The sequence below is a fragment of the Babylonia areolata genome, chromosome 9 (assembly GCF_041734735.1).
Source record: "Babylonia areolata isolate BAREFJ2019XMU chromosome 9, ASM4173473v1, whole genome shotgun sequence".
NCBI classification, from domain to species: domain Eukaryota; kingdom Metazoa; phylum Mollusca; class Gastropoda; order Neogastropoda; family Buccinidae; genus Babylonia; species Babylonia areolata.
The window spans coordinates 9,897,310-9,921,535 of NC_134884.1; the positions used below are offsets into that span (position 1 = coordinate 9,897,310).

The 24,226-nt window shown below is 38.9% G+C and overlaps 2 protein-coding genes across 2 annotated transcripts in view; one reads left to right on the top strand and one right to left on the bottom strand.

Moving 5' to 3' along the window:
* Window positions 1-16,597, top strand: part of LOC143286046 (E3 ubiquitin-protein ligase znrf2-like) — a 20,468-nt gene extending 3,871 nt beyond the window's left edge. Inside the window, exons 3-4 of the mRNA XM_076593580.1 lie at window positions 2,318-2,423; window positions 5,712-16,597. Of these exons, the coding sequence (XP_076449695.1) occupies window positions 2,318-2,423; window positions 5,712-5,769 (164 nt within the window). The 3' untranslated portion in view covers window positions 5,770-16,597. The remainder of the gene's footprint in view (window positions 1-2,317; window positions 2,424-5,711) is intronic.
* Window positions 16,598-19,725: 3,128 nt separating this feature from the next.
* Window positions 19,726-24,226, bottom strand: part of LOC143285946 (uncharacterized) — a 124,886-nt gene continuing 120,385 nt past the window's right edge. Inside the window, exons 25-26 of the mRNA XM_076593397.1 lie at window positions 23,233-23,421; window positions 19,726-22,547 (exon numbers count right to left, since the gene is read on the bottom strand). Of these exons, the coding sequence (XP_076449512.1) occupies window positions 22,334-22,547; window positions 23,233-23,421 (403 nt within the window). The 3' untranslated portion in view covers window positions 19,726-22,333. The remainder of the gene's footprint in view (window positions 22,548-23,232; window positions 23,422-24,226) is intronic.

A 24,226-nucleotide genomic window follows, 5' to 3' on the forward strand; every position in this document is an offset into this window, starting at 1 on the left:
GTTTGTTTGTAAGATTTGCAACTCTGAATATATGACTGAAAGTTATTAAGATTTAACATTCTGCAGATCTCTCACAGTGAGCCTGTGTGAGTGCGCTTCATAACATGGAAGTTGTATTATAAAAGACACAACAGTGTTCACTGGACACACAAAATGCCACAGTGCTTTGATAAAAGACATGCATGCATTGACAGAAAAAATATATGAAAAGCAACACAGTTTGATTTAGCTTGACATTCACGGTCTATGAATACATTCTATACAAAATGGCAGAGTTGGCCTGGCACAGTGCATTGAATACAGCAGATGAAATACAAAGTACTGCAGCATTCGCTTCTCATTTTGTTATGTATGATATATTCATGAATACAGTTGCCACAGAGTTCCTGACTTAATGACAGTGTGACATAAATTTATAAAAAAAATATATATAGTCAGAATGCATACACTGATTCATGAGATTGATCAGCTAGGTGTTTATAAAATGCATTTGCCAAAATCAGAAAATGCCACAGAGACACCATGATCAAGTATTCTGATGAACACAAATAGCTTCGTATACTGTATTCATAGAGCTAAATATTACATAAATGCCATGGTTATGAGTGACCTGTGATGAATGCTACCCATTATTTGTAAATGTATCAATAAAGAAAAGGATTAAGTTGTATTACAGTTGATTTAGGTGAAGGTTATGATTTTTACAAATGGCTGATTTGCTGCCACTATGATTTTCTCTTTGATAGTTTACAGCAAGAAAGAAATTAACTGTTTTGATTTGGCTCATCCATACATTTTTGTAAATCACTATTCAGCATTTATCTTCTCTCCTCCATCCCCCCCCCCCACATACACCCCCCACGCCCCCCCCCCACAACCCCCCGCCCCCCACCTACCCCCCATCCCACATGCATGCGCATGTACATGCACATGCGTGCACACACGCACACACGCACGCACGCACACACACACACACACACACACACACACACACACATTTTGTTTTCTGGCTAGTGACTGCAGTGCAGTTGTGTCTAACCTGTGTTTGCTTGTTTTCAGTTTGATGTCAGTTGATGAAATTATCATGTACCGCTACATACAAATTCAGTTGTTTATTGAATTAATTGATTATGTGACACACTTGACTCCCCCAAGACTACTATCAGTATTATCATTGATAATTCCTTTTGTATTCAGTATCAGTATCAGTAGCTCAAGGAGGCGTCACTGTGTTTGGACAAATCCATTTACGCTACACCACATCTGCCAAGCAGATGCCTGACCAGCAGCGTAACCCAACGCGCTTAGTCAGGCCTTGAGAAAAAAAAAAATGACAACAACAAAGAAAGAAAAAAGAAACACTTGAAGCACATAGTTTTGCATTAAATCCCCTTCCCACTTCCAAATGAAAAAAATCAGACAGAAATTATGCATAGTTTTGCTTTGACTCATTTTATGCTATCCAGAAAATGCTCAAGACTATCCAGCAGATTGGAGGTGTCACTGTGTTTTGATAAATCCATATACGCTACACCACATCTGCTAGGCAGATGCCTGACAGCAGCATAACCCCCCCAAGATTTTTGCCAAGGACACAACTAGACCTGTAAACAGTTTGTTTAGGGATTGAAACACTGTCACAGGATGATGAGCCCCTGCCACTGTACCAGAATGTGTTGATTGGAACCTTGACATATATATATATATATATATATATATATATATATATATATACACACACATATAGTGCATGTGGAAGATGGCCTCACCAACATAGTAACTGTAACATTCAGATGTTGCAACCTTATGTGGTCCCTTGCGTGGCTTATGCTGGTGTTGCTGTGTTTCCTACATGACAATGCATTATAAACATTTGTAAACTACGGCATGCAGGGTGGCTTCACCAGAAACTTCAAGCCACTAATACAGTGCCTTGATTGTCCCTGACCACAGACATTATGAATCCTAATATTAAACCTTGGTTGAAGGGGTAGATGGGTCGAAGAAGGGCTACTGTTGTGTACTATACTACTAATGCCTTGAAAGATGTTGCGTGTGGTGATGAATGAATTTATTTATCTCAGTGTCTGTGTGTGTGTGTGTGTGTGTGTGTGTGTGTGTGTGTGTGTGTGTTTGAGAGAGAGAGAGAGAGAGAGAGAGAGAGAGAGAGAGAGAGCCATAGTTGTTGATGATCTGCTAGTTTACTAGTAGATCCTGGAGTCATGACTTTAATTCATACCGATATCCCCTTGTTCTGCTGTAGTGGATTTCAGAATTAAAATCTTTTTTTTTTTTTTTTTGTTGATGCTTTTTGCAGAGGATGTATTAACAGAAGACAAGGGGGAGTGTGTGATATGCTTTGATGATCTGGTCAAGGGGGACACAATCGCTCGCCTCCCCTGCCTCTGTATCTATCACAAAGGGTAGGTAACCTAAATAATGATGCATTTTTGTGAAATAGTTATGGTAGCATGCTCATTGTAAAGTATGATTTTCATTGCACCTATTTTATGTTCTATATACTGCATTGGAGAATTTACATATTTTTATAATTGATCAGGCTTTATAACTGAAAGTGTTCTGTTTTTGAGAAATCTAATTTTTTGTTGTGGAAAAACAGAGAAATTTCAAGGAGATAAAGTATTTTACAAGGAAAAAAAAATCAGTGCATAAAAGTCAAAGTCTGTTACAGCAAAACATCTTGATTTTTGAAATATCATTGAAGAATGTCCATTAAAAATAAAAAAAGTCTGTCAGGACCTGGGTGTTGAACTTTAAATGCAAGGAAGTGAAATCAGAATGAAACGAGTGCACAGTGTCTGTGAAGTCAGTTCAGACTTCACAGTATCTATCAGTAGCTCAAGGAGGCGTCACTGCATTTGGACAAATCCATATACGCTACACCACATCTACCAAGCAAATGCCTGACCAGCAGCGTAACCCAACGCACTTAGTCAGGACTTGAGGAAAAAAAAAACATCCCCCCACACCCCCCAAAAAACAAGAAGGCAAAACAAAACAAACAAAAAAAACAACAAAAAACCCCAACAAAACTATAAATTAAAATATAATAAAAAGACAGTAATGATGATAAATAAGCAAATAAATGTAATACAATCAGACACACACACATACACACACACACACACACACACACACACACACGCATGCATGCATAACAGATATGCAACGAACATGCAGTTTCACAGATATAAAAGCACAAATACACATAAACGTACATGAGCCATCACACACACACACACACACACACACCATCTCCCAAATTACCCTGCACCCCTCCCCCTCCTCCACACACTCATTCCCAGGCTACGTATCGCAGCTTCCATGGCACACACACACACACTTATACAAGCACACACACATAACACCCATATTAAGGTGCTTACACACCAGTCATTGACATATATACACAGTTCTGATTCTATGGCAGATAAAACTTGAAAATAACATAAGAATATTGTTGCAGTCTCTCTTAGAACCCACACTACCAATAGAAATATGTTCATGTACAGGTGTGCTTTTTGTCTTTCAAACACTTAGAAACTGTGTTCCACACATTCATGTTGTGTTAAAAATTTGTTATAGTGTGCCAGCAGTGTCACCCCCCCACCACCCACAATCTGTCCCCCTTCCCTCCCCATCCCTCACCCCCCCCCCCCCCCCCCCCGCCCCTTCCCCTCCCTCTTCTTAACTCCCTTCCCTTTCCGTCCAAAGTCCAGTCTTTGAGGTCGCGCCGACACTGCGCCACCCTCCCTCCTTCCACCCTCCCGCACCCCCACTCCCTAGTCGGCCCTCTTTGGTCAGCGACGCTGCGTCACCCGCCCCAGCTGTAGGAACACGTGCAGTTATGTGATGTCTGCCACAATCCCCGTGCTGAAACAGATGTCGGTGTTTTCAAAACATGCTTGTGTCGGCATGTCGGAACATCCCGTGTGGCGGCCTGTCTTTCAAGTCGTTCCCCGTCTCCCCGTTCACAAACACGGCTGAGCTAGATGGCGGAACTTCGGAACGTAAGCTAGGAAGAATTTATGCTGATGTGAACTTTGATCATGCCGGCCAACATGCCGAGAGTTGTATTGTCCTGTCTCCCCAATGTCTTTGTGACGTAAACGGGTGAACTTGTCTTCATAGAATGTGTATAGCCAAGTGGGTAGAATTGTAGCAAATCAGATCAATCTGTTGAATTGGACGAATTGGGATTAAGCAGTGAATCTGTCAGTCATTCACATAGCGTCACTAGGACAAGCAAAGATTGGTTATTTCAGTTCAACTAGTTAGGGGAGTGAGTGTTGTAGCTTGGATTAGTATGCACAGTATGTTGTGGGAAGGGATAAAACCAGTCAGCACAGCCAGTTCTCAGCTGTCTCCCAGAAAAACTAACTGACATAAGGTGACTGACTGATCAGTGATGTGAGGAGCAAGGAAATCCCTGTTGGGCTGTGTGCTGCTTGTAGGTGCTGCTTGTAGATGCTGCTTGTAGGTGCTGCTTGTAGGAAGTACTTGAAGTAGGCAGTGTGTGCTGCCTTAGTGTGTGTTGCTTTTGCTAAGTAGGGTGAACTGCTTAGTGTATGTGCTGTATTGTAAAGTAAACACTCTATAAAAACCGCTCCATGTGGCCCTGCTATTGATGTGAGGAGAGAGTGAGTGAGTGCATTATTAGTTGATCCTATATCCCCCCTGCATAACTCCTCTCTCTCTTGGAATCGAACCACAACTCTTCAGAACACAGTAGTTTTTTTACAACTTGGTACAGCAACATGCAGCAGAGACCACGCTGACCTTAAATAACCTGTGAATTTAAGACCTGTACACCCGTAACTTGGTTTCTTAGTCAAAGTGGTGCATGCATATATATCATCACTTGTATTGGTCACTTGCCCACATTTCATACAGAGAAAGCTGTTGTGACAAAAAAAATGATAGTAATAGTAATGCAAAATGACCCGAAAGCCAGGTTTTCTGCATGCTTTTACACATTTTGTGTAAGTGTTTATTCTGTGAGACAGAGAGAGAGAGAGAGAGAGAGAGAGGGAAGAAAACAAGTACTCTTACTTGGCATAGACCATTATATTGTGAAAGCATACTAAATTAACCTTGTAGGGGTTTAACTTGCCCTTTTTATTGCGGATGCTTGATTGTTTTAGTTGTTTTTTGAGAATGGGGTCCCTTTGCTGCTCATTTGTTGGTGTATCACTATAATGTTAATAAAAGTCTGGTATGTTGTTTTGGGTGGAAATTGAACAGTTATTTTCAAACCCAAGATATAAAGATCAGACAGAAAGCTATATATACGTTTTTTTCAACAACTGTTGATTATGGTTACAAGGGAGATAACTCAGCATAGTGGCAGCTGAAGGGAAGACGCGAACATGCAGTAAATATTTAAAAAGAAAAAAGAAAAAAAAAAGAAAGAATTTTTTGTGGAGACATTTAATCTTCCGAGTTGATTTGAAAATATAGTATTAGTGAGGTGATAACTGAGGACTGAAAGCGTGATATTGGATAAAGTTCTTCATTATCTGGAAGGTAGCGTTTTTTTACTATAGAGCTTTTGACTATGTGCAAGATCTTTTAAACTTTGTATGATCTCAGAATATATGAACCCCCCACCCCACCCCCACTCCCCCCCCAAAAAAAAGAAAGAATAAAAGGAAAAAAACCCACCAACTTTTGTTTCCATCTGTCAACAGATGCATTGACAAATGGTTTGAGAAGAATCGGTCCTGCCCTGAACATCCAAATGACTGACAGCACCAGATGGAGAGAGAGAGAGTGGGGAGTCTGCAGAGAACTATAATGTGATATTTTGTGTCTTGAGCCAGCAGTGGATGGGGACCAGAGATGTTTGTGCCTGCCCGCGTTTTCTGCGACGTCTCGGCATACTCGTGGTCACCCCTATCTCTCTCACACGCCTCTCACTTAAAAACGTTGGCAGAAGTGTTGTACACACCTGGCTTGCATTTCCATGTGCTCACCTGGATAAATTGTGTTTACAGTGCAATTATTATTATAGATTATGTGATTTCATTTTTATGTATTAATGATGTGTGGTGTACGAATGGCATAATTTGAATGCTTTGATTTAGTTTGTTTCTTTTTTTTTTTTTTCAGTTCTTTTACATTTTTTCTACCAGTGATTTTAGTTTGGTTGTATATAATTTATTTTGAATTATCATTTTTGTTGAGTTATTTGTTTTATCAACTCTGTCTGCTCCTTTTTTTTTTTTTTTTTTTTACCTTTCTTCGTTTGTTTCTTTTTATTTTGCCTTTTTGTTGCTGTTTTTTTTCCTTCTTTTCTTTTGTTTCTTTCCATCCTTTCTGATCACACTGCTGCTGATCTGAAACAACAAAGCATTCAGGTTAAAGGTTAAAGGTCTCTTAGTCTTTTATGGTCAGCGGGCAGGTGAGTAGGGCCCATTCCTCCTCTTCCACCATTATAACCTTCCCTGACCAACATCAGTTACCCTGCTCACATGTGGGTGGTGTGAGGAGTACTGGAGTTAAGTGCCTTTCCTAAGAACACAGCACCATGCAGAAACTGGGCCTTAAATCCTGACAACTTGTGAAAACCAGATCAGAAGTTCAGCCGATCCTGCCATGTTTTCTATAACAATAGCATGTTGTTGTTTTTTATTAATCTGATGAGCGCAAGTACCTTTTGTTTGATGGACACCACTTTCACACTGTGGAGATGCCTTGGCTGAGTGGGTTAGGCCAACAGGGCCTCGGCATGGTATTGTGTCCCTGGCAACGGCACTTTGTCTGATTTTCCTGTGAATGGGTACCTGACTAAGGTTGTGGAAGGCTAAAATGGGAGGAGAGGATTGGGCCCTGCTTCCCTATGCTGAGCCTTCGAGTGAGTATGAATTCACTGCCCTGATGGCCATAAAAGGCTTTGGGACTTTTAGCTTCTTTAACTTTTAACTGTTACACTGACATTGTTCGATACTGGCAACTATGTGCACATGATGAGAAATCAACATACAAAAAAAAACACACCCAAAAAACAAAAAAAAACAAAAAACAAAACAAAAACCAACTGGCACTCTGTTCATTTGAAGAAAATCTATGCTTTAGAATATGTGAGTGGTGCAGACTGAATGGGTTTTAAGTAAGTCTGTTTTCATAGTCACATGTGTGTACTAGGTACATGCATGTCATTTTCCCCCCACTTCCTGTTCTGCTTACTGATAGGGTAGTTAGCTGCAGAAACAGTGTTTTTAAGTTGTTTTATGGTGGAGTTTTATAGCAGGTTTCTTTTCATGACCTTTTAACTGTGTGTGTGCTGAACCTGTTTGTCAGCAAAGGGGTGTTTGTGTGTAGCACTACATTGCTGGAATCTGCTTGTTGCTGTCAGCCCAGTGGGTGCTGGTGTACTTTCACAGAGCTTCGCCAGTCCACAGGTTAATGCTCTGTCTGGCTTCCGTGAATGGGGAAGACTAATGGAGTGACACTTGAACACTGTGTGTGTGTGTGTGTGTGTGCACGTGTGAGTGTGTTTAAAATCTGTGTGCACATGCATGTGTCTTGATCAGAATGTTTGAGTGTGCATGCATATAACAGAATTTTTGTTCATTTGATGACGAAGATCACGGAAAATGTGTGTGAAATAAATTTACCATTGCACAGATAAAGAAAATTAAAAATGGGCTATTTTCTTGTCTTTTGAAAATAGGTATTATAGAACAGTTTTAAAATTTGGCGCACTTGCAGTATTCTAGAATTATATATATATTTTTAAAATGTATGTATATTTTTTCTGTATTTAAATTTTCTTTTTTTTGGTAATCAGAGAAAAAGCCATTGATTTGAAATTAATTGTGTTTACTTTCTTGTGTATATGTATCGTGTGTATGTGTGTTTGTGTGTGTGTGCACAAAAATGTGAGTGAGTGTGAACATGACAATGTGTATGCTTGTTAAGTATGTTTGGGCACACAATGATGATTTTTGACTCACTTGTGTAAACAAAGTGAGTCTATGTTTTAACCCGGTGTTCGGTTGTCTGTGTGTGTGTGTGTGTGTGTGTGTCTGTGGTAAACTTTAACATTGCCATTTTCTCTGCAAATACTTTGTCAGTTGACACCAAGTTAGGCATAAAATAGGAAAAATTCAGTTCTTTCCAGTCATCTTGTTTAAAACAATATTGCACCTCTGGGATGGGCACAAAAAAATAAAAAATGAAGCCTAATTATATGCAAACTGCATTTACTGTTATATTTACATTTTTTGTATTCTCTAAACTTGGCACTTTGATCTGATATTCTGACACAACAACAAGAGCAGTCATTATTATCATTTTTTGTTCAAACAGGAACTTCTTTTGCTAAGCATGGAAGTTTTATTTATTTTGCAAACATTTTTGGTGCAGATAGTAAAAAAGGGAAATTACTCTGTAATTAATGCTAGGGGACTTAATTTGCTTTAAACTGATCTTTCTCATCTTAAACGTTACATTTTGAAATTATACTCAATACATAAAAAGCTTGGATTTTCTTTTAAAGTGTATCACAAGTGAGTCTTGAAGGCCTTGCCTCTCTTGTTTTTAAATGTGTTTTTTAATGTTTGTATACATTTTTTTTGTTAACATTTTCAGAGAGAGAAAAGAGAAGAATATATGAAGAAGCCAGGAAGGAAAGAAGAAAGTGAATGATTAATGTTAGAGAAACAAGAAAGACTCCTTACATTTATGTTTAAATTTCTGAGTATACATTATTACATAGCAAAACAAGAAACAAAGAAGACTTCTTACATTTATATCTAAATTTCAGAGTATACACAGCAAACACAAATCAGGATTCATGTTGTGTTTTGCTTGAAGTAGATTGAAGTGACAGCTCTCAGACTCACGTGTTATTTCAAAGCAAGAAGCATGACAAACCACTTCAGGAATCTTCTGTTGCCCTTGCTTCTGATCTGTGGCCTGCTGAATAGAACAGCTTTTATTGCCCTGTTATTATTTCTGCTGTGTTTGAACTACTATCGCTGAAGAAAAGAAAGTTCAATGTGAAAACTAATCTTTTCATTCTAGATGTAACCTTTCTAGTTTTGTTACAATTTCTGCTTTATCTGAACATTGACTATGAGAGTATAACTATTGAAGGAAAAAAACTAACCAGTCACCTGGTTCTGTTATTTTTCCTTCGGTATTTGGAAATCAAGTCATTGCCATCGAAGAAAATAACTAACCTGTCTCCTAGTTCTATTGTTATTTCTGTATTCTTATCAGATATTTGAAAATAAAGGATAGAATATTCAGTCTCCTGTTCCTATTCCACAACCTAACTACAGTAATTTTTGACTCACTTGTGTAAACAAAGTGAGTCTATATTACAACCTGGTGTTCGGTTGTCAGTGAGTGTGTTCAGGTTTGAAGGTGGCGTGACATTGTTTTTATTGTTCGCAATTAAAATAAAAGGAATACAAATTCTGTACATAACACATACCAGTGACATATTTACTGCATATTCATATTTGAAAGTGGATACTGAATTAACTAGAATGAACATAAAAGAAAAATTGAATCTACTGTTTCAGTTTCGGTAAGCTTGGTGTACCATAGTCTGTGCAGATCTGGAGAAAATGGCTACATGTTGAGGTGTGCCTCAGGTGATGGCAATGTTTCCTTTACAGTGGAAAAAAAAAGAGAATTTTTTAGATAATCAAGATATATGAAGATACCATGATTTAAATGGTGTTACCACCTCAAATGATTTATTGCGCTACAAAAAAAGAAAAAAAGAAAAAGAATATTAGTTTTGGTGAAAGGTTGACAGATGTGTTGTAGCGCTGTAAGTCTACTTGCTGCGGACCTGAACATGGATGGTTCGTTCCCACTAAAATGCCTTTTTTTTCTCCCAGGCTTACTGATACTTAATGCAGAACACATTTTAAACAATTTCTTTTAATCTCTGTTTTTGTCCCTCATGATTCCTTTCCTGAATAAAGTTTGTATGACATGTGAGTCTTGAAGGCCTTGCCTCTCTTTTCATTATATGGAGCTTACTTTTTACAAAGAGGCGAATTTTAAAAAAAAGATAATGAAGAAAAATTCTGGAAATGGTGCACTTGTGTGTTAGATGCAGTCAAATTACAATCATATAAGTGAAACTGAGTCAAAGGTAACAAATACTGGTGTGTGTGAGTGGACTTTTTACAGAATTCTTTCCTTTCTAAAAACTCAGAAAATAGCAAAACATGGCTGAACGAAGCTGACAATGTTATGCACTCTGATCACTTATGATCAACTTAATTTTTCAGCAACATAAATTTACCCCATTTTTTGTCTTCATTGCTTCTGAAATTAATTAACTCTATTTGAACATTACTAACAATTTTGTTGAAGGAAAAACCTAACCGAGTCACAGGGCTATGATCTTGTATGATAATCATTCGTGTCCCACTATGACCATCAGAACAGCAGACAAGACATCTGCTGTCCCAATTATCTGGGCTGGAGTTATAATCTTTAACTTTTATAAATCAAGGAGTCAAAGTGAAAAGGTGCTGTGCCATGAAAGTGGAGTATATGTAGAAAATAATGTCAATTTTTCACCCTGAATCACCATACCCTTGCTGGCTTTCTGCACTTAATTCACTTTCTTCTTCATCACCATCCACCTCTTCAATGTCCGACCCTTCAGTTTGCATCATTTCAAGTACTTCAGCAACACTAAAACGTTGCCGTCGCTGCCTTGTTCGCTCCGGAACATTTTGAGAAGAACCTGCTTCAGACACCACTTTGCTAACAGGATGGCACGCGAGCAGGCAACAGGCCTGTGACTTTGTCAGCGTGTGTGCAAACAGGCCACACATTACTGGCTGGTCAGTCATTCCATTCGGTTGTGGAGTGACCCAGAATAGCGCACTCTGCTTGGCTAATCACAAAATCACATGAACAGTGCGTGATGGATTTTTATTTTTGGAAAACGCTATTCCATTCCGTCGTCCGAATCTGAATACATTTTATGTAGGAATGCTCATGCATTCCGACGTCTGGAGAGAGTTAACTAAGAGACTGTCTCAATCTTTTAAGAAAATCGAAGGGAAAATACAGTTGGTGATTGCACTGTTAGAAGGCAAGCATAATTATTTACTAATCTTTCTCTTTCTGATCTCTTTGAAAAAAACCAGTACTTTGCAATTTTACAAATGACTAAAAATAAAAATTGTATTTTTATCGGTCGAATAATGTACATGCATAGCTGCCTGTGTGTTTGTATATGAATTGTACAACAGATGATTCCTTTGAATATGGATCAGTAAAATAATGGAGAAACGTGAATGGGTTCATTTATGTCTGAATCACTGTCTTGATGTTTATTCAGTCAGTAAAACAAGGTTCCAGTGTTTGTATTATTTATTATTGTACTTGACTGATTAAGTAAAATGTATTATTATTATTTTTTTTTTATAGATCTCTCTGTCTCTTGCTGAATCATGTGTTGATGTTTATTCAGTTGCCATTAATGTTCATTGTTTTAATTCTTTTTTTTTTATATTCATTTGTTGTTGTTGTTATTATTTTTTTGTTATGTAAGTTCTGTCTCTTGCTTCAAACCCAAGCTGCCACTCATTTTATGCAAGCTCGCTTTCACTTCTCCCACTCTCACTCTCCCCCCACCCTCCCTCATTCATTGTGTTCTCTTTTTTTGTTTTGTTTTTATTTTTATTTTTATCAGGAAATCTACTCAATGGCTCTATATGCTTGTTTATATTTTTATATGACCTGAGGCAATGTTTTGTGAGTCACTGTCAGTTATTGGCTATGCATATTTGTAATTTTGTGTCTGACTGGCAGTTTGCAGAAAAAAAAGGCTGTGGTTGATTTCAGTGAAGCTCTATATTCTTTTCTTTTACATGCTGTCTATAAATCCTATTGTTTATTTGTTTTGTTTGCAGTAACCAGAACAGCCAAAGGTCGGGGAGGGGAGGTGGGTGTTGGATGGGCAGTGGTCTGGGAGGGGCAGTAGGGAGGGGGAGGGGAGGTCACAGTTTCAACACTGTGCTATTCTAAAAGTCTGCACTTTTATATTATTATTATTTTTTTTTAGAAATGCCACAATTTGAATGTTATTGTCATTGGTCCAGACATGTTGTGAGGTGGGTGTGATGTGTATTGAAATGACATGAAATGAAATTATGAAAAAGAGCTTTAAAGTGAAGCTCAAATACAATCTCAGACATACAAAGAATTGTGGATTATGTATCTATAATTGTTTTAAAATTATTTTCTTTTACAACCACAACAAATGTAGTTGTAGGCATCCATCGGTCTTGGGAGACATGGAGTTGTGCTGTGCGTGATGTTTCTGGTGCATCATTGGCTGTAGCTTGACAGGCCTATTTGAGAATGGCAGTCTCTCCCACACTTTCTGTTGATGAAGTCCACTCCAATGTTACTGTAAAAAACAACAACCCAACCAACAATACATATCTAAATGAAGTAATTGTTAAAGATTGTTTTAAGGAGGGAAGGAGTGTAAGGATGTCTGACCACTATAGATTGGTAGTAATGTCAGACCACAAAAACACCAATTTTTTTGTGTGTGTTCTTCACAATTTTCCCCCCCTCACCATATTAATTGTGCGCGCACGCGTGTGTGTTTGTGTGTGTGTGTGTGTGTGTAGCAGCGTTGGATCAACACTGCTCATCTGGGCTTTGCTGTACCGATCCATATTGAGATTTATATTACTGAATCTGAATGCCCAGTTGTCCACAGCATTCGTCAGTTGGCTTGCAACATAAAACAAAATGCTGAAAGAGAAGATGCCCTCAAATAGAAAAGAAAGGGGAAAAAAAACCAGGTTGAAGAATACACAGAAATCCATTGAAGTTCTGAATGACCTAGAAATAAATCAAAGATAGAAAACAAATTGATTAAGAGATAAATCAGATACCACACCAGGATGTTTTAGGTATTTTACATCTTTCATAAATCCATGGCAGGTAAAGTTTTGGGGAAAAAGATTTGAGCATGAAAAAAACGACAGTAATATGAAGTCTGCTGTGATGGTATACATCATAAATACTTCTTAAAGAATAGCATGCATAGATCTTCCCCACCGTATTCCAACAAAATTATACTGATGAAAAATTGACATCGTTTTGTCCTAGTATTCTAAAATTCCTGAGGACTGTTTGGATTCTTGAGAACAATGTGAAATGGAGAGAGAGAGAGAGAGAGAGAGAGAGAGAGAGAGAGGAGGTAAAAGTCTATTTTTAACTATTTGTAAATTGTAGGGACCAAGAATGGTGAATGGGTGATATTTCTTCCCCAAAATGGATATTTCTTTTGTTTCTTCCCCAAAATGGATGATATTTTTCTTTCTTTCTTTTTGTTGTTGTTATGATTAAGTTTATTTAACCCCTTTAACATAGCCATGGAGATGGTTAAAGCCGAATGCAGACACTTTAAGTTGTGTGTATATGTGTTGTAAATGCGATACCAAATATCCTGGTTTCATTTGATTTGTGGACTCTTACAATGGATCAGTCATATGCTGAACTTCATTTTTATGCATGACCTATCCTTTTCTTATACATTATCATTGTTTTTATTAGTATGATTATTTTGTTGTTATTGATAGTACCATTTTTTTTTTGGTTGTTACTGTTTTTTTCCAAACCTTTCCATGCAGACATTAAATTCAGGTTGACCTCAGTAAAACATTTTTTTGCTCTCTACACCAGCTTAGTTGGATTACATTAACCCCCACATCCCCACACATTAAATCCCAAATCCCACACACAAAGGCATAGTTGCCACAGTCCCAGTGCCGACAGACCACAGAAGTTTTGATGTTAGGACACCAGGAGGCCACACTCCGAGGAAAGGCAGCACTGCTGCTGAGTCACTTCAGTGGTGCTCTGTAGAGCCTTTCCTGACTTGACACAGGACACCACTCACTACTGGGTCATGGTGCTGGACATGCTGTCAGAATTATTGCCATTTATTGTGTTCCAAAATAACTGGTTCATCGCTAGTGTTTGGCTGTTCACAGAGACATGATTACTAGCAAGCATGGCTAATAATGAGGGAACAGCTGGTAAACATTATAATAGTCTAGTGCACATAATGTTTGTGCACCTGCACACAAATGCAAGCTTTTACACACACACACACACATACATTCATACACAGATCACATACACACACACACACACACACACACACACACACACACTTCAAGAGAGAGAGAGAGAGAGAGAGAGAGAGAGAGAATAAGTCAGGTGGAAGCTTTCATAACATGAAACTATAAATATTTAGTCACTGGGAAAAAAAGGGATAGCTTTTATACCTACAAAGTAAGTGATTCAAACTTTGGAATAGTGGTTCTAGCTTTATTACTGTCATGCCTGTTTCAGAAATGTTTCATTTTTATTATTGTTAGCAGCAGTCATATTACTTTTAACTGACAAGTCTAGGCTTATTGGAATGGATAGCTTTTGTCTAAGGATATATAGTAAACATGTGTGGAAAAGAAAATCACCCGGTGTGTGTGTGCTTCATTTCTGCAAAGATTTGTTCCTATCAGAAGAAGCCAAGATGGTGACAAGATGGTGTGACAGGTATCACGAGTTTCTGTACTGATACTCAGTGCACAAAAACTATGTCCCTGTGCATTCTGCTTGGCTACAGTCAATAATGATGGTGATAAATGATCAGCCCACTTGACAAAGTCAGTTGTGCTGGCTCAGAGCCATTTTGCTGTTGTTTCCAAAACAAGGACACTGCGATTTTGTGAAATGGTGTCTTCTTCTTCTTCATTTGAGGGCTGCAACTCCCATGGTATCAAACACCTGCAGTAACAGGTGATGTGTCTCAGTGGTGAGAATGATAGAAACTGAAATCTGATGGAGGTGGGGTTGGGTGGGAGGGGGTGGACCCATGACAAGTTCATACTGTGTTATACATTGTACTTCACCCAGCCACAGCAAATTTCTTTGTGTGCCATTTGGGCCTCTTCTTGAGGAGAGCTGGTTGCCCAAATCCAGTGCTACATTTTCTATCTCTCTGTGTCTGTGTCTCTCTCTCTTTGCATGTGTGTGTGTGTGTGTGTGTGTGCGTGTGTATGTGTGTGTGTGTGTGTGTGTTTTGCTCTGTCCCTCTTTTTTTTTTTTTTTGTCTTTTTTTTAGACATGTTTGCAAGTGAGTGTTTCACTATCAAGTTGGGATTTTACTGCAGAATTTTGCCATAAACAACTCTCTTGTTGATGTATCTTCTTTTATGTACTCGTAGTGCATGCTGCACATGGAGCCTGTTTGTCATCTCATCTGAAAGACTATCACCCAGACCACCATATCAAGTTATACAGAGAGGGATTATGCATTATTGGATCTGCTTGTTGAACTTATAGGACAAGTGGTGCCATTTCTATCATTAACCTTTGAATTAAAGAAGGTTAGTATAACTGAACAATGCTGTCAGCTTCTGGTGTACTGTCAAATTAAGACTTTTGTTTATTGATTTTTTGTTTTTTCTGGTGGACCTTCTGTCTGGGCAGTGTCTCCAAGGGTTTTTGAAGACAGCATTGAGATGGTCTGCAAATCTGTACAGTGCAGTGCAATTTTGGTTTTTGTTCTCTATGTGAAGTGGAGGAACAGATTTTTTTTGTTTTTGTCTGCCCCATCCCTTGCATCACTTCAGTGGCACTACTCCCACGCCACTCATTCTGAGCCCCTCATCTACAACAACACCTGGGTTCATCTGCCGCAGTCTCAGTGCTGGCAATCCACGGGGAACTATTGATATAAGGTCACCAGGAGGCTGCACACTGGGGGGACTGGCACTGAAATTTTACCGATGCATGAAAAATAAGTGATTGTCTGAACACTTGGAAAGTTTTATTGGGACTCTCTTGTTTGTCAAGGAGAACATTTTGAGAATGGTGTATGTGTGTGTGTGTGTGTGTTGTACTTGTTACAGTTATCTTTAAAAACAACCACCACCCAATAACAAACATTTATTTTGGTGTACTGAACTATGCATTAGGTCAAACAGTGTGAACAGGTTGGAGGTGTTTTTGGTTTTTCAAAAAAAAACAAAAAAGAAAAAAAAAAAAAGAAGAAAAGAAAAGAAAAAAAAAATCCTTTCACCAGGGATTTCCTCACACCCCACTCACCACCCGTCCATCCATAGCTGAAGTCAGTAAAATATCTTGATCTTGAGCAACTTGCATACAACACAGTGGCTAATGATACTGCACTCACACACATACATGTGTGAAGACACTTGCATTGCAGAATGTGATTGTTTACAGATTCTTCCTTAATTTGGCAGGTCAGATGAGTTTTCTGTTCAGATGGAAATTACAGTGTGTATGTATGTGTTTGTGTATGCTATTATTAACAAGACTTGTTTAATCCGGATGTATTCAGAAATAAATAATTTTGTTTTCTTGGCTTGGTTCTGGTAATTAGATAACAAAAAAATGAATGTCAGTCTTTCATGGTTGAATGTGTATAGTTTTGCATTGATGCCACATGATTGAAATAGATTTTATGTAACCTGTGCAAAATAAACATGGACATTATAAAGCGTTGGTTGTGTGGTGTGTAGGGATCACTCATGATGGTTCTTTAAAAAAAAATATTTTCATGTTTCTGCTTATCCAGTCTAAAGAGATGTGTGTGTGTGTGTGTGTTTGCGATAATGTGTCTTTGTGTTTTATAAGTAATTATGTATCATTCTATCAGAAGAAATCTTCCATGCATATATGAAAAATTGCAAATACTATAATAGTGAATCAAAGTTAAATGACGAGAGATGGCGTGGATGGAAAGGGTTGGTAGCAACTAATTTTGTGGTGTAGTTCATGATGAATTTGGTTGTGTTTAAGAAATTGAAAACACACATGCACACATGAGTAAATGAAACCCCATGTAGATGTAACCACACATTAGAACTGTTCATGAAATCGGACACATATTTTTACCTTTCTTCCTTTCTAGTTAGCGTATTTCCCCTCTATTTTATGCCATTGAAGAAGTCAATGTGAAACACTATGCAAAAGGAAAAGATGGCTGTGCATCATGTGTTGCATGCAAATGAAGCCACACACACACACACACGCACACGCACACTTTGGATTTTGATTTGTGCTTTAGATGTGATGAAAAGAAAGTGAACCAATCTTTTTTTGAAGATTAAAAAATTCATGCTCTTTTGGCAGTTTGCAAAGACAGTTTGAGGGATATGTTTATGTGCACACACAATCACACACACATACAGAGAAGGTGGCTCATGTTCATGTATATCTACACATCACATCTTCATCATCGGCATAACATATTTATTGTCTGAAGGAACATTGACCTTTCATGACAAAAGATAAAACAAGAACTGAATTTAAAAAAAGAGAAAAAAAAAAGAAAAAAAGAAAAAGAAAAAAGAAAAAGAAAAAAGAAACACAACAAAACAAACAAAATAGCCCTGACAAAACACTAAAAATGAAAGAAAATCATTATGCATAAAATTTTCGGAATTCATATGAACTAAATACTCAGTTGAAATAAAACAAAGAAATCAAATGTAACAACATTCATTTTTGTGTACGTGGTCAAGAAATCTAACAAAGGTTATATAATATATTTGCATAATCTCTGCATCTTCTTTGTCCCATTTTGTTTATATCTGTCTCTGTATATGTTTGCCTAGCAGACTGGCAGTCAACTCTCCCTTCTAGTTCTCTCTTCATCTAATGAACTGCCAACAGAGATATTACATTCTCTCTAATCCCTGATGACATACACTTTCAATCCTACCATGCACACATTATTCGCCATTTTTATCATCACATTTATTTTTTCCTCGTCAATCATTAATTCTATTAATATCAACACTTAATTTTTTTTTTTTTTTTTTTTTAAGCATCATGAAGTAGAAAACAAAACATCATACACACAATGCAAAAATGCTTTCACTTCATTCGTCGAAACTTTCACGCAAGGCACAGTTGAATAGGCTACTTAAACCATGCTGGTGGAAAGTCCACATGAACTTGAACACACACACACGCACACACACGCACACAGATTCAATGTGCGCGTTTGCACATGCACACAAATAAAACATGCGCATCATCGATAGCGAATATTGAGCGATTCACGGGACATAACGGCCATCGAGACGAGTGCTTGAAAGGGTTATCTCTCTTGCATTGTGTTGATCGAAAAGTTCGACCACATTATTATTTAACCACAGAATATGTTTTCCCTGTATGGTTTCTACACACAGACACTTTTTTATCATAGCATTTTACATCCCTTGGAGCATAACTTGCAACTGATCAACCCTGACAAGCCTCATTAAAAAATATGTTATCTTGATATTTTCCTTAAATCAGGTAGTCGGGACAGGACAAACATCTCAATATTCAAGAAACAACAACAGCAGCAGCAACAACATCGTGTTTTGTCTGCGTTGGATACACAAAAATAGGAGAGAAACATGTACATTTCTTCTGATAGTTTTCCGTCCTCTCCGTGGCGACATAAAATATCAGTGGAGTGAAAACATGATATAACTGTATCAGTTTCATACTCATTCGCTCTCTCTCTCCCTCTCCCCCGCCATCCTGGATCTCTCCCTGTGTCTCTCTCACACGAAGTTAATCGATTGCCCATCACATCTCATGTACACGTGGAATATGGAAACATTGGGCCTCCTCGGAAACATTTACTGTTATGTGGAAATACTAATCACATGAAAAATAACACACCAGTTTGAGTCGTTATATATTGACTATCTTGAGTTTGATTGGGTTTCATGTGATGTCTGTAAATTTATGATTTTGTTTTGAAATATCAATTCCTGTGAAACGCCACAGAAGTTAACACCAAATCGGGCTTGCGCATCAATTCTCAGTCACACAAGAACATACACCAACGCACATGTACCGTGACGCGGCACGTACACACACAGACACAGACACAGACACACATAACAGTGCATAACCATCCGTCAAAGATTTAATCGTGAAAACGCCTTTAGACCTGTTTTGAAATGTAGGCCTATATCTGGAAAAAGAAAGCAACAATCAAATCTGAAATTAATTGATGTTTTATTCGCTGTATATCAGGGAACTAACTATTGTACCGTTATATACATATTTGTATACCCAGTGCCGACAAAAGACGTATTTTATGAATACTGATATAATATATCAAGATTCATGTCCAGTGCGGGCTTATTTGCGGAGACGCGCAGTTTGGCTGCAAAACTAATCTAAAGTAATTATGAATACTAGTTATGTTGAACTAATAATGTCGGAGCCATTCTGTACACTTTGCGCATTCAGTTGTCAACAGTGCAGACTAATTCGTGCTCAATGAAATCACAGTGTGTAACACTTCCTATTCACTATGCATGATAAGCAGACTAACTGCGCACTGTATGATACGCCAATCGCTTGAACACAAACTGCAAATTGTAGCCAGTGCAAAGCACGCACTGAGACAAGGTTCTTTGAATGGTACCAAATCACGGGTATGACTTCTTTGACTGAAAGTTCTGGAATTTGTGAGTAAACAGTTTAAAATTCTGATCTCGCTTGCAGTTCAATGCTGCGTGTGACAGGGAAAGAGCGTTGAAGAATGGCAACGTTAATTGTAAGTCCGCATAAGCTGTCGATTTCTGTTGAACATCTGTATGTTGGTCAGATTATTATTGCCAAGCTTCTGATGACACACCTGATCGCAAATACACATCTCTCTCTCTCTCCAACACACACACACACATACGAGAGAGAGAGAGAGAGAGAGAGAGAGAGAGAGAGAGAGAGCAACAACAGAGCTTTATTTGATTAGGTTTTGTGGCCTGTCAGTAGTTTCAGCGCCGAATCTTCCAAGAAGTTGCTCCAAGATATACCTACTGTTCAGAAAGAGCACAAAGTGAGACAGTTTTAACAATGTGAACGGTATGACTTGTACCGTGTACGGCAGTAAAACATAACACTTATGCTTTATTTTCCTATCGTGTTGGCCATCGTCGCTGTCTCAGAAGTTCTGCAAATTTTTATTCTTTTCATGTCATTACGATGGTTTAATCAGTCGTCGAAACAGTTTTTTTTTTTTCGGTACAGATGTGATACTTGGCGACCTGCGGACCACCCCTTTAGGCGACAACAGAATTTGGGATTAGGATGGTGTATTTGTATGACAATTTTCCTTTTGAAACAGAGTGTGGCACCATCACTGGAACTACACACACACACTCACACATAAAAATTATGGAAAAAAAAACGCGCGTATACGGACGCACACATACACAAATTCTCCTATACAGGTATGCACATTATAACACACATATATTATCGCACACATCCCTTCTTCCCCTGCCCGCCTTTTCCCCCGTCTAATATCACTTCAAGTGGAAAGACGTAAAAATGAAGACTGCTACCAATGCCTTGTCGCTACACGTACACACACACACAGGCACATAATTTCTTGTTCTCACATGTACACACGTGAACGTAAACACACACACACACACACACACACACACGCACGCGAGCAAAAACAACAACAACAACAACAACAACAACCAAATAAAAAAAATCGACAACCAAAAACATAACGAAAGTCTTTACCGGTGGTATAAAATATTATCACATACTGATTCATTCGAATGCAGATTTCTCTGATGCCCTTTAAAGTAAAACAACAGAAACATCATAATTGGTCTATGCATAAACGGAGCAACAAGGATTATCAGAGATAATTTTTTTGAATAAAATATAATGACAAAGGCAAGAGCTGCCAGGCAACTCGGTGGTAAAAAACAACAACAGAGGGGTAACTATCACCGTTAACAACAATAGCCACCTCACTGGTGGTCTCGATATTATTAAATGACAGTTTCAGTAACTCGGGGGCTAGAATGGGGGAAAAAAACAACAACCACCCTTGGTGTCAATCACATGAATAAATTGTTCAGGTTAACAGGAACAGCAACAACAACAACAACATTCCTAATCTTCTGATCAGGGTAATTCTCGTGTCTCTGTTACCAGATAAAAAGGCAACGTCTTCATTTCCAAATGTATCACCGTGATCTGGACATGAAAGACAACACCCGACCGTTTTCAAACATTTCACTCCATTCGAGCAGTCACCATTATTCTGACACAAAAGGCAATGATACCATCTGCAACACCAACGCTCTTCAACATAATTTTTATCATAATATTTGTTCACATAAAACGCAACAGTACCAACATGCAACTTTCCTGTGTTTAATGATTCACCATAGTTATCATGTATAAAAGGCAATAATACTATCTGCAAAGACTCCAGTCTCAGGTGTGTTTTTTTAGGACTACTGTGTTCTATGTATTCCGTAGCATAGTAAAAGCTATCGTTAATGCTCTGAAATGCATTGTCATTTTTTTCTGGTAATTAAAGGCAACACATTACAGTAAACAAGATTTCAAGTCCTGATTCACCACCGTTTATTTCTGTTCGTAAACAGGAACACTTTCGGCTTGCATCAGCTGTATCTGTGGTCATCTGCTGTGCTTGTTATGGTGTAGATTGAAACATTAATTCCAAAATACTACTCACACACAGAGGTTCTGATCTAACTGTGAACTCTGAAACTAGCCTCTGATTCCACGAAACAGTAACTCCCACCCCACCTCCATTCACAATTTTCGTTATAACCATCACAGTATTCGTGGAGTGTTCCCCCCTTCATCCCTTCTCTTGCTACTTGCATAATTAAAGAACACCTTTTACAACAACGTTTCCGACACGAAAAGACAGAACCAGACCAGATTCCGGCACAAGGGAAATAACTGGTCACACAGCCGTGACGACACTGTCTTCCAAGGTTCTGTCTTCTTCCAAGCTCTGGTCACACCGACATCTGAGCACAGTATCCAAGATCGAACGTTCTGACAGAATACGGCGACTTTCACAACCAACAACAAGTCTTCGATGACATTTTTCAGCGTTAAGAAATCACCGTGAAGCAGCGATCACACTGCCTCCCTGACGATACACTGCCACACTATTCACAGTGCTATTACCCGGTCGATTGTTGGTTTTTTTCTTTTTTTATGTCATTAAAACCAGGGTTATGAAAAATGAGTTTTCTTTCTTCCGATTTTAACCTTCGGAACAGCAGAGGAGGCAACTGCCGTCCTGAATGCCTGGACCAGAACTGTGAACATGGGGAGAGAGTGTCTTTCCCAAGTTACAGAGGCACCCCCCCACTCTCTTGCAGCCCCTGTGAAGGAAGGAAGGAAGGAAGGAAGGAAGGAAGACCTTCAACCAACGCAGTCTGCAGAGCGGTGCTCTGTGTGTGCCTCACGCCTCGTACTCCCCTCGACACTCCACAGGTTCTTCAAGGATGTTCTCCACCGTGGCAGGCAGGATTTCCGGGGTCGGATTCAATCCTGCGGGAAGGTCAAGGTCGCTCTCGTGCTCCTCCTCCTCCCGAATGCCTCGCTCCTCCCCTCCCTTTTCCGCCCAGCCCCGCCCCTCGGGGAGGGTCATCTGTCTGCGGTGCCTGGAGGGGAGTCTGGAACCACACAGAGAGACTGCAGGGGTCAGTGTGTGTGTGTGTGTGTGTGTGTGTGTGTGTGTGTGTGTAGGTAGGTGTAGGTGGGTGGGTGGGTGTAAGTGTGTGTGTGTGTGTGTGTTTGTGTGTGTGTTTGTTTATGTGTGTGTGTGTGTGTGTGTGTGTGTGTGCGCGCGCGCGCGTGTGTATGTGTGTTGGTGTGCGCATACACACGAAGGGTATTCAGGCACTAGCAGGTCTGCAAATCTGTTGACCTGGGGTGATCGGAAAAATCTTCACCGTTGACCCACCAGGCGCCGTGACCAGGGTTCGAGCCCTCAGAATGAAAGTCCAATGCTTTAACCACTCGGCTGTTGTACCCCTCGATGGTGGTGGTGGTGATGATGATGACGTCGATGATGATGATAATGATAATAATAATAAGCAATAATAGTAGTAGTAGTACTACTACTACTCCTGCACTATCATACAATATATGGCAATGAAATAAATGATTACTGCCAAGTCTATTAAAACTAACAAATGTAGAAATACTATAATGTCTATTAAAATAAACCCACCGCTCTAAGTTGTAAAAAAAAACAACAAATTTTCAACAAGAAGGCAAAGACTGGAGTCTTTAAAAAAAGTGAGTATTTTCTTTTAACCTGCATTATTTATAGACATTTTTTTAATATATACATACACAGCACAGTTCAAAACCCTCACGGACCCGTGCGTGAGGGGCAGGTCCTCGCCGTCCGGGCCAGTCTCGTCCTCGGAGATGGTGTTGACGGCGCTGTCCCTGCTGAGGTGGCCCTTACGGACCCGTTGTTGAAGGATGTACAGCTTCACTGCAGCCTGCTGCAACCTCTGGGTCACCTTGCGGTCATCTCTGGTGATACAGAGACGAATGAGAGACGAATAAAAGAGACAGACAGGCAAACCAACAAAAAATTCACTAGAATAAAAAAAAAGAAGCAAACATTCAATGAACACTAACACCATGCATGCACGTATACTGTCCATTAATAGAGAAGCAAACAGACAAAGAACTGCGAGTGAATGGATGAGTATTGATGTAAAGAAAAGGGAGAAGGGGAGGAAAAAAAGAAAAAAAGGCCAAAAAAAAGGAAAGAAGAAGAAGGAGCAGAAGGAGGAGGAGGAGAGGAAGTAGTAGAAGAAGAAGAAAAAGAAGAAGGAGGAGGAGGAGAAGAAGGAGGAGGAGGAGGCGGAGAAGAAGAAGAAGAAGGAGAAGGAGATGGAGAAGGAGGAGGAGGAGGAGGAGGAGAAGAAGAAGAAGAAGGAAAAGAAGAAGAAGAAGAAGATTGATTGATTGATTGAATCTTTAATGGGTAAAGAATTAGGCACAGTAAAGGCCTTTTTACAATTCCGCCCATTTAACGACATAAAAAATAAAGAACGAACGACACAAAACATAAAAATAAAGAAATAAACTGAAATAAAATAAAATAATAAGAACGACGAATAAGAATAGGAACTTGAATAGTCTATTAAAGGTAACAAAGCGATGAAAAACTGGAACAATTGGTACATTACATGTACATAGGTACTTACACACACACACACACACACACACACACACACGCACACACACACACACACACACACACACACACACACAAAATTATAAAACAAGCAACAAAGACATACGTACACATTCACGCCCACACACTCAA